Source organism: Oryza sativa, chromosome 12 (genome assembly GCF_034140825.1).
Source record: "Oryza sativa Japonica Group chromosome 12, ASM3414082v1".
In the NCBI taxonomy this organism is placed as follows: Eukaryota; Viridiplantae; Streptophyta; class Magnoliopsida; order Poales; family Poaceae; genus Oryza; species Oryza sativa.
In genome coordinates this window covers 18,051,819-18,062,733 of record NC_089046.1, presented here as the reverse complement: position 1 = coordinate 18,062,733, position 10,915 = coordinate 18,051,819, and the positions used below count along the sequence as shown (strand labels likewise).

Here is a 10,915-nt window from a genome sequence, read left to right as displayed (position 1 = left end):
ACCCACCACCCCACACAAGCGGAGAAGAGAGAGAGAGACGGACACAAGCCACGCAGCAGCAGCAGCCAGCAGCGGCAGCGGCAGCGGCAGGGACACAAACTGACGTCGCCTTCATCGTCCTCCTCCTCCGCCTACATAAATCCCACCCCGACCTCCTCCGCCGCTTCCTCTTCTCCCCTCCGCCGCAGGTGTGGGGGTTCACCGGTGAGCGAGCTTGGACGTGGCGGAGGGCGGAATTGTGGGGGTTCTTTCAGTTCTCCGAGCGATTCGGGGAAGGGGGAGAGGAGAGGTGGTGGATGTGAGATCCGATGGCTGCTGCAGCGACGGCGGCGGCCTCGCCGGTTGAGGGGCTCACCGGCGGCGGCGGCGGTGGTGGTGAGTGCTCGTGTGGGTGTGAGAGGGTTGGTTTGTGCTGTTTCTGAGGAGGATTTTGGGGGTGGGTTTTGGTGTGCAGGTGGAGGAGTGGACGGGCTGTTCGTGGAGCTGTGGCGCGCGTGCGCGGGGCCGCTGGTGACGGTGCCCGCCGTCGGGGAGAGGGTCTTCTACCTCCCGCAGGGCCACATCGAGCAGGTGAGGAGGCGGAGGAGGAGGTGCAGCGCGGAGAGGGAGAACCTCCCGTTGCTTCTCTCACCCACGCGGGCTGGATGGGGGAGAGCTGCTTGTGTTGCTGTTTTTTTTTTGTGCGGATTTGGTGTGCTTTGAGCCCGAAATTCTCTCCGAATTTTTTTTTTGGGGGGGGGGGGGGGGGTTTGTGTTTGTGGGGGTTTGGGGCGATCGATCCCGAATTGCCGAGTTTTTCGGGGGTTTTGGCGCGGGTTCATGCCGCTCCTCATCTCGATCTGGGGAATTCGGGTGCTTCCAGCTTCGAGCTGCTCTTCGATTTGAAAATTTCTTGATCCTGGTTCGTCAAACACGTCGCCTTTGTGCTGAATTTTCGATTTTCCTCGTCTCCCATGATTTTCCTCGATGGGGGAAGGGTTTGGGTTTTCCCAATGTGAGCGCCATTGCCACCTCGGTCTTGCGAAATCCGCGGATTTGGGGCGGAAAATTCTGTGCTCCTCCTGTGACCGTGGACGAATTCTAGGTTTTTTTAGTGCTTTTTTTACTACTGGTTACTACTACTACTGCGGGGGTGAGTTCATTTGACCTGGGAGATTTGGTCTTTCTTTAGTGCCTCCAATGGCATGAGTACCTTTATGTTTTTTTTAATCCCAAAGTTTGGGGCTTTAATAATTTTTTAACCGCGACTCCGGGGGAGAGAGATGCGCAATGATGTTCTTGCCTTGCCTTTGTGATTTGGAGGAGAGACCTGATTCTTTTCTGCTGCTGCTGCTTTCTTCTGTTCTGTTCCAGGTGGAGGCATCGACGAACCAGGTCGCCGAGCAGCAGGGGGCTCCGCTCTACAATCTGCCATGGAAGATCCCGTGCAAGGTCATGAACGTCGAGCTCAAGGTGTTCATCCTGGCTGCATTTCTTACCCCAGTAGCTCCTTTGCTGCTATTTTTTTTTACCATTTTTGTTAGGGGGTATATGAGGGGTGTAATACTTGTTTCATGTTTGGATAGGCTGAGCCTGATACGGATGAGGTGTATGCGCAGCTCACCCTGCTTCCGGAGAAGGTGTGTGTGAGGCGCTTTCGCTTGCGTTTTCGGTGTAGAATTGGGGTCTTGAACGCTGATAGCTTGTGTTTTTCTTTGTTGATTTACAGCAGCAGGATGGGAATGGGAGTGGTAACGGGAATGTGTCCAAAGACAAGGTGGAGGAGGAAGAGGTGGTGCCACCAGCTGCAACTGAGCGGCCCCGGGTGCACTCCTTCTGCAAGACGCTCACTGCGTCGGACACGAGCACGCATGGTGGCTTCTCGGTGCTGCGCCGGCACGCGGATGAGTGCCTCCCACCACTGGTTAGGCCCTTGTAACCTTTGACTTGATGCTGGTTACGTTGTTGTCTCTGTTGTTGGTCCAGTACAGCTTTTTTGATAGGCTAATTGTAGCAATGCCTTTGACGTCGCTGCTTGATCAGGATATGAGTCAGCATCCCCCAACACAAGAGCTGGTGGCCAAGGATCTTCATGGGGTTGAGTGGCGCTTCCGTCACATCTTCCGAGGTGATACTTCATCCTCCTTGTAATGGATTTGTGCCAAAAGAATGTATCCAGCTCTTTCATGTTTGTTTCCTCAGCCTCCATGACATGAATTCCCAGCCTTTACTTGTTAGTATAATGCAATACAGACCATTTTTGTGTCTTGTGGACCCATTTACTTTGATCTTAGATGCATAATCTGATGTGGCACGTATAAAAATTAATTCGGTTCAATGATATGGACCATCTGTCTGCAAATATTTTGTGCATTTAGGTTTCTTTTGGTATGGACCTGCCTTTGATACTTAGTGCAAAATGATGGCTATCTATCAGACAGTTGTTCATTTGCGTGCTTAGCTTTATTTGTTAAGGCTCCCCTGCTCCATTGTCCTCCGTGGTGACATTGCAGCTTGCTTAATTTTAGTTGGTTGAGTATCTCTTGAAAGTTGAAACTAAGAAGTCTCTGGTTGCATGATATCAGGTCAGCCACGAAGACACCTTCTCCAGAGTGGTTGGAGTGTTTTTGTGAGTGCCAAACGCCTTGTTGCTGGAGATGCCTTCATATTTCTCAGGTGTGGAATTTTTTCATGCTGAACAATTCATGTTACTTGTTTTCTGCTCCAGTCTACTTAACCAAAGCTCCCCTTTTATTACATGAATAGAGGTGAGAATGGGGAACTACGAGTTGGAGTTCGGCGTGCAATGAGACAACAAGCTAATATTCCATCTTCGGTCATATCAAGCCACAGTATGCATCTTGGTGTTCTTGCAACTGCATGGCATGCAGTGAACACTGGAACCATGTTCACTGTGTACTACAAGCCAAGGTTTGTGATAACTGGCAAATTGTATACTTAAGCAATTCTGTTTTCAGTTTGGAAGCGATGCTATTCCATTTGTCTCTCATTGTTGTAGTAGAATCCATAATCCTATACACGATAGAGCAAAGTTTTTAATTGAGTTAGTGACAGTGATATTGCGCCTGCCAATCAGTTGCATGTTTTTAATTGAGTTAGTGACACTGATATTGCAGGACTAGTCCATCTGAATTTGTGGTACCACGTGATCTGTACAAGGAATCTCTGAAACGAAATCATTCAATAGGGATGAGATTCAAGATGACATTTGAAGGCGAAGAGGCTGCAGAGCAAAGGTAAGCAGCTACAGTCGCTGCTTTTAAATGATGTGGAACATTTACTAATAGATAATTCCTCTTGGAGAGATGGTATAAAAGCTTTAATTTTTTTTTTGCTAGATTCACTGGCACAATTGTTGGAGTAGGTGATTCTGACCCATCTGGTTGGGCTGACTCAAAATGGCGTTCCCTTAAGGTATTTTACCTTACGTATTATTCCTCACCTTATGGAATCAATTGAGTATACCAGTTTATTCTAAAGCTGTTCTTGTGAAAATAGGTGCGATGGGATGAAGCTGCTTCTGTTCCTCGTCCTGATAGGGTTTCTCCTTGGCAAATAGAACCTGCTAACAGCCCTTCCCCTGTCAACCCTCTTCCAGCACCCCGAACCAAGCGGGCTCGTCCAAATGTTTTAGCTTCCTCACCTGACTTGTCTGCTGTAAACAAAGAAGGTTTGCATTTGATCTTGTTATCGATCTGGAATACGTGTAGTCTTATTGCTACCATTGCTAATACATGTTTTGCCTTCTCATTCAGTTGCTTCAAAAGTCATGGCAAACTCGCAGCAAAATGGTCTTCCAAGGGCCTTCCACAGTCAAGAAAACATGAATTTGAGAAGTCGTTTTGGTGATAGCAATGAGCTAAATACTTCCCAAAAGCTTACCATGTGGTCTTCAGGAAGCAATCAAGAGAAAAATAATGTTTCTGTCCAGAGGGAGCTAGGTTCACAGAGTTGGATGCAGATGAGAAGGCCTGATGGTTCCTCTGAGATATTATCTGGATTTCAACCACTGAAAGATACGCGGAACCCTCTGAGTTCATTTCCTAGTCAGATATCTGGAAACCGTTCAAATACGTGGAACACAATCAATGTTCATTATCCCGACCAAAATGCCAATCATAATATGTACCCTGGCACATGGTCTCTTATGCCTCCAAACACTGGTTTTGGTGTGAATCAGCAGAACTACCTAATGACGCCTGACATCACACTCCCTCAAAGGTCTCTTAATGCCAAGTTTGGTGGGAATGGAGCATTCACTTCGCTTCGGGCCCATGGCATAGATCAGCGCTCCTCTGGTTGGCTTGGGCATATTGAGCCAAGTTCTCACATTGATGATGCCTCATCGAGTCTTATCAAGCCACAGCCTTTGGTTATTGATCACAATGTTCAGAAAGCTAAAGGCTCTTCATGCATGCTATTTGGGATTTCTCTTGACAGCCCTGCAAAACCTGAACTATTGATATCCCCACCAAGTGTTGCATTTGATGGGAAGCTCCAACAGGATGCACTTGAAGAGGATGAATGCTCTGATCCTTCCAAGACTGTGAAGCCACTTGATGGAGCTCAGCACGATTCTGCTAGAGAGAAACATCAGTCATGTCCAGATGGTACCAAAAACATTCAGAGTAAACAGCAAAATGGTTCCTCCCGAAGTTGCAAGAAGGTTCGCCGCTCTTGCTTTATTGCATCTTTCCCTATGATTATGTTGTTTCGATGCATTAACTACTCTAAGCTGAAATCTCTAATGAACAATTTTCGAAGTATGCTCCAATTTATTTATCATGCTTGCTGGCTTGATTTTCCAGCTTTATTGCCTCTGCAACATTGTTGTTCCCTTTATTGATAAACTAAGTCTGTCACAGGTTACAGACACCTAAAGACCTGCTAGTTATTTTATCTTTCTACTGATAAAAGTTAAACCACATCATGCCTATGGATTTTACGTGTTTGGAATTGACTATCAATCTTTAAACTGTACTATCTTTTCTTAATAATATTTTTAGGTCCACAAGCAAGGAATCGCACTCGGGAGGTCAATAGATCTTACAAAGTTCACTTGCTATGATGAGTTGATTGCTGAACTGGACCAGATGTTTGACTTCAATGGTGAGCTGAACAGTTCAAGCAAGAACTGGATGGTCGTTTACACTGATAATGAGGGTGACATGATGTTGGTTGGTGATGATCCTTGGAAGTAAGTAGTACTGTCATAGAAACATTTCCTGTTGTTGAGTTGACTGATATGCATAACTAGACTTGATTTTAACTGGACCCATCTGTCTATGTAGTGAATTCTGCAACATGGTTCATAAAATCTTCATCTACACGAGGGAGGAGGTCCAGAAGATGAATCCGGGTGCCCTAAACTCAAGGTCAGAGGATAGCCGGTCTACTTCCGTGGAACGAGGGCTAGTTGGCGAAGGGCTCCAAGGTGGTCTATCCACCCCATCACTGAATTCTGAGAACTGCTAATTCGTTCGGTCACTGAGGTACGCTTTTAGCAGCAATCCCTGCTCCTGGTTGCAACTGCAGAACAAACAATCAAACTAACTACGCTGATGTTTAACAGATCTTCCCTTCTTGCAGGTCTTTTGTGGTTTGCAAGAACAGAAGACGACATATCCATGGTAGGAAGGAATCTTTTCGTGGTGTAGTAGTAGTAGCTGGTGCTTTATATGTATCGGGTAAGCCCCGCAGTACCCCATTTGTAGATGGTGCTTGTCCTGGTATCAGTTGCCCGCTCTTCGTTTTCGACAAGTTTTGGGTGTGCTTTGTTGAGGTTTTAAGTTATTGTATGATATGCCCCGTAGTAGTGAAAGGTGCTGAGGCCAAGCTGCCGCGCCCGGTGCGCTTGCTTGCTTGCGCTCTTCCTCCCTCCTAAGCCTTGTAAATAGCTTTGCTTCCCCCCCTTTCTTCAGTCAGTTCTAATATGTTGCGAACTGCGGTAATCGGTGTACCCCTCAAGAAGGCAAGGCAATTTGACCCTAAAATGTTGCCATTTTAACATCCTGTTTGTTTGCCCGTTCGATTTGCTTCCTTTGTGTATGGCCCGTTTGATTGAGATTCTGGTCCATCCATCAGAAATTGTTGTTTGCATTTTTTTGGTTCTTGTTTTTCGTCTGAGAACACAAGGAATGAGAGAATCCAAGGTGACAATACACCTGTGGAGCCTGTGAGCTGAAAGCAAAGGGTTCCATCTGCTCCGGTTCAGGCTGACATGTGCAGAAGTTGTCAAACAAGGGTTCCATCTGGTTCGTCCGATCCTGTTTGACATTGCACAGGTTGCAGCTGTTCTCTCTTTGGCTGGCTGCAGTGAAGTATTCAATCCCAAAATAAGTTAATCTATACTTATATAATATATAAAACTCAGAGAGTATATCTTCCATCCCCAAAAAGTTGCATAGGCTTCTCTAGACTTGTACCGTCTTAAAACAATCATAAGTTTTTTAAAGTGTAATCATAAGTTTCGTTCAACTTTGATCATCCGTCTTATTAGAAATTTTTTTATTAGAATTTTTTTTATAATTAGTATTTTTTGTTGTTATGAGATGATAAAACATGAATTATGTTTATGTTTATTAATTTTTTCAAAATTTTTTTAAATAAGACAGACGATCAAAGTTGAGCGCGGCTGCACTTAAAATGGGATGTAGGGAGTAATATAAAAACAAGGGGCATTTGCAAATTTGCCACCGGTTTTTTCAATATTGCAAGGATGACACTCGAATGACAGTTGTAGTGGTATTTTTACAATTTTTTAGTGGCAGTCTTGCAATAATGATTCAAAATAGTGGTAAATTTACAATTGCCCCAAAAAGGGGAAAGTTGCATAGGCTTCTTTGGACTTTTATAGTACTTCCTCCGTCCCATAATATAAGATATTTTGGGTGGATGTGATACATCCTATTATAGTAAATCTATACAAACGGTATGTCCAGATTAATTGTATTAGAATATGTTATATCCACTCAAAATCCCTTATATTATGGGATAGATGGGGTATAAAATGGAGGGAGTATATCTTCCGTTCCCATAAAGTTGCATAGGGTTCTATGGAACGTGGAATTGAACCTGAAAAATGTAGGACTGCGTTCTATTCTATGGATTGAAAAACCTTCTATGGACCGTAGGATTGAACCTGAAAAAAATGTAGGATTGAAGTGCTCTAACCTTAAATCCTATGAATTGAAAAAGGATGAATTTGAAAAAACACAGGAAACCTGCATAAATAACAGTTTGGGTGAACCTGGACTTGGAAGATGTATATAGACACATTTTTTTTCCTAAGAGGGTGGATCTCATGTTAAAATCCTTGCAAACTCTTACATTTTAAGCCAATCTAAAAATATTTAATACTAACTTCATCCCAAAATATAAAAACTAATAGTACTGAATGTGATTCATCTTAATATTGTCTAGATTCATAATATTAATATGTGTCTCGTTCAGTACTAAATTGCTACCATATTATTAGACGGAGGAAGTAGGATTTTTGGATAGCATTCGACCAAATCATTTTTAGGACGAAGGGTGTAACTCGACCAAATCATTTGGCATACACACCCATTTTTACACAGCCATTGGGTATGAAGAAGTACTTCATCACTATTTTTAACCATCCAGCAGAGCCGTAGCAGCAAGTATAGTAGTCGGCGACGGCAAGGGGCAGAGAGAGAAGCTGTACATATACCTGTAGGGTAGAAATAGAATCAGCAAGTATAAGAGCTTTTATATATAGCTCATCTATTTTTATCATGTGTATATTCTCTAAATACAAACTTATAAATTTATAGACACACTCACGTAAGTTTAAAATAAAGTAAATTAAGCAAGTAGTATTTTTTTTTAATTTTGTTCTAGCTCCGCTCCGTTACGGAATCATATAAGATCACTCACATTTGATCCTGTTCTTCTTCTCCTCTTCGTACCCTGACGTGCCGACGTGGTAACGAGAGTAGTACTACAACTTACGTACACGGGGCGCGAGTGACCGTGTTCAATGCTGCTGCTGCTGCTGCTGCTACTACTACTCCTACTCCAGTAGTATTACCACTTGTAGTAGCTACTAGTACAAGTTGCTCTGCTGCTGCTGCTCCTAGGTTGTTGCTGTTCCCGGCATTGTTCCTGCACTGTGCTCTGCTGCTGCTGCTGCTGCTACTATACGGCGTTTGCAGTTAATGGCGCCATTAACGGCGGCGGATCATTCAATTTCGCAGCAGCAGCGATCGAGGGGGTTGGGATGGGATGGCACGGTGGTCGATCTCCGACGATCCGACGGAATTTATGGCCGTGTCGGTCGGCCGGCGACTAATTAACCAGCTCCTATGTAGATAGACGAACGCCGATGGCGTACGAGGTTCTCTGGATTTAGTGGAAACCTTTGTCCCTTGTGTTGCACTTAGAGCAAGTTTAATAGTATAGCCCACTACTAGCTACAAATCATCTATAGCCAATGTAATAGTCAATTCATACAATAGTTGCTTACTATACTATTATACTTAGTCCCACCTGTCATACACACATTACGTCTTGAAGTCCGTGCTGCAGCTGGCTACATATCTGTAGTCCGCTGCTCTTCTCTCTTCTTTTATCTCTTTAAAATATGTTTATAGCTGGTTTATAGCCTGCTATTGTATCTGCTCTTAAGGCGGTACTACTTAGTAGCAACCAGTGACGAAGCCAGAATTTTAACGAGTACTCCCTCCGTATTTTTAATGTATGACCCCATTGACTTTTTAATAATATTTGACTATGTGTCTTATTCAATTTTGTTTTGCAAATATAAAAAATATTTATGACATGGAACATTTGATGATAAATCAAGTCACAACAAAATAAACGATAATAACATATTTTTTTTAATAAAACGAATGGTCAAATATTGGTTAAAAAATCAACGACGTCATACAGGGGACTTATGAAAAATAGCGTAAAAATACATGTGATTTTCTAGAGGTACTCACTTATCATATCAATGATCAGAAAAATATACTCGTTATTCCCAAATTGATCATCATATAATGAAATCTAAAATTTCTCAAATTGATCATCATATAACCGCACGGATACGGATACAATTAATGTAGCATTGGGTGCATGCTAAGGTGTACTCCCTCCAGTTTCAAATTAATTTACGTTTTAGACAATATCTCACATACCAAGAAATGGTTAGTTAGGGTGCATATTTATGTTTTACCCATATTAAATACATTAGGATGGCACATCTAACAAGCACATCCTCTTAACCTAGTGGTTGGCTGCTAGTCCCAAAGCATCTTCTAATAGCAAGTACAATAGCATGCTATAAGCCGGCTGTAAACATATTTTAAGGAGATAAATGAGGAGAGAGAAGAGTAGTGGGCTATAGATTTGTAGCCAACTGTAGCACGGATTACAAGACACAGTGTGCGTATGATAAGTGGGACCAAGTATTAATAGTGTAGTATGTAACTATTGTATGAATGAGTTACTAGTTTAGCTATAGATGAATTGGAGCTAATAGCTGGCTATACTATTAAACTTGCTCTTACTGTTTTGTGCAGGACTCGATGCGTGCATGCAGCCATGCAGAGGTAGATCAGACTAAATTAATCACATGGAGGCTAAAACGTCAAGTTTTATTATCCAAAGGGTCCAAGCTCCAAGCGTCAACTAATTTGAAATTGGAGGGAGTAATTGGCATGGTGTTTTAATCGATGCATGTATTGTGGGAGAATATATGCATGATGTCTTGATTGATGCAATTTAAATTATACTTGGTCTTGGTGTATAAAAATATATGATGATCAATTTAGAATTTAGAATAGAGGGAGTATATGATAATTGATAATAACAAAGTTAGGCGGGTAGCTACACCGTATGTAGCTTATTTATTCATTTCAAATTAGCGAGCAAACAGATCATAAGGGGTGACAATATTATCCGTCTTCTAGATAAATAAGCAAACGATCAGAAAAAAAATACTAGGTAGATCTTGCAAAACAAGCAACAAATAATCTATGTTGTATCATATATTAACTAATATTTTAGAAATATGAAATTAAAGAGGAGAGGTTAAATTAATTCTTGAAATATCCATTAACTTATTTAAAGTCTTAGAAAAAGGAGCTTCTACGTTCGTTCTCATGGTCTAGAATTTTTTATATTAATCGGAGAAAAAAATAAAAATAGAGTCCATATAGAAATACAATTTTAAAATAATAGAAATTAAGAATTAAAAATAAGAAATATTAAAAGAGGCATACAATCTAGAACTAATTGAAAATCAAAATTAAAAAATAAGAAAAATAGAAGTGGACATTAAAGTACATATAGAAATACAATTTATAAATAACTTAAATTAGAAACTAAAATAATAAGGAATATTGGAAGAAGGAGTATATAGTCCATAAAGAATACAATTTATAAATAACTGAAATATGAATTAAAAAATATGAACTATTGAAAGAAGAATACAATTTAAAAATAATAGAAATCCGAAATTAACAAGTAAGGAATATTGTAAGAAGAGTCTAAACTGGAATATAGAACTAATTCAAAATAAAGAAAAAATTAGAGTTTAGAATCCATATAGAAATACAATATAAAATAGCAAAACATAGAACAATGGAAGAAGAGGCTAGAGTCCATATAGGAATACAATTTATATAAAACTGAAATTTGGAATTAGAAAAATAAAGAATATTGAAAGATGAGTTTAGACTCCATATAGAAATACAATTAGAAATAACAAAATTCAGAATTAAGAAATGAATATTGGAAGAAGAGTTTAGAGTCCATATAGGAATTTAGAACTAATTGAAACTAGGAACTAAAGAAAAAAGAAAAACTAAAAGTAGAAAAATAGTCTAGAATCCATATAGCAATAAAAATTTACAAATAAGTAAAATTCAAAATTAAAGAAAAAAAAGGG

General features: G+C 41.1%; 1 protein-coding gene across 4 annotated transcripts; it reads left to right on the top strand.

Annotated features, from left to right (window-relative positions):
- Positions 1-6,332, top strand: LOC4352211 (auxin response factor 24-like). Of its 4 annotated transcripts, none has more exons than NM_001404731.1 (15): positions 1-375; positions 455-570; positions 1,354-1,452; positions 1,566-1,619; positions 1,712-1,903; positions 2,023-2,107; positions 2,565-2,655; positions 2,746-2,910; positions 3,117-3,236; positions 3,339-3,414; positions 3,499-3,670; positions 3,756-4,666; positions 5,007-5,197; positions 5,292-5,492; positions 5,590-6,332. In NM_001404731.1, the coding sequence occupies exons 1-14, from the start codon at positions 309-311 to the stop codon at positions 5,473-5,475; spliced, it is 2,523 nt and encodes an 840-aa protein (NP_001391660.1). In that variant the 5' UTR covers positions 1-308; the 3' UTR covers positions 5,476-5,492; positions 5,590-6,332. The 4 variants fall into 4 exon arrangements, with proteins under 4 accessions (NP_001391660.1, NP_001391659.1, XP_066162083.1 ...); NM_001404730.1 differs by having other exon boundaries at positions 1,709-1,903; XM_066305986.1 differs by having other exon boundaries at positions 40-375; positions 5,573-6,009.
- The last annotated feature ends 4,583 nt before the right edge of the window (positions 6,333-10,915 follow it).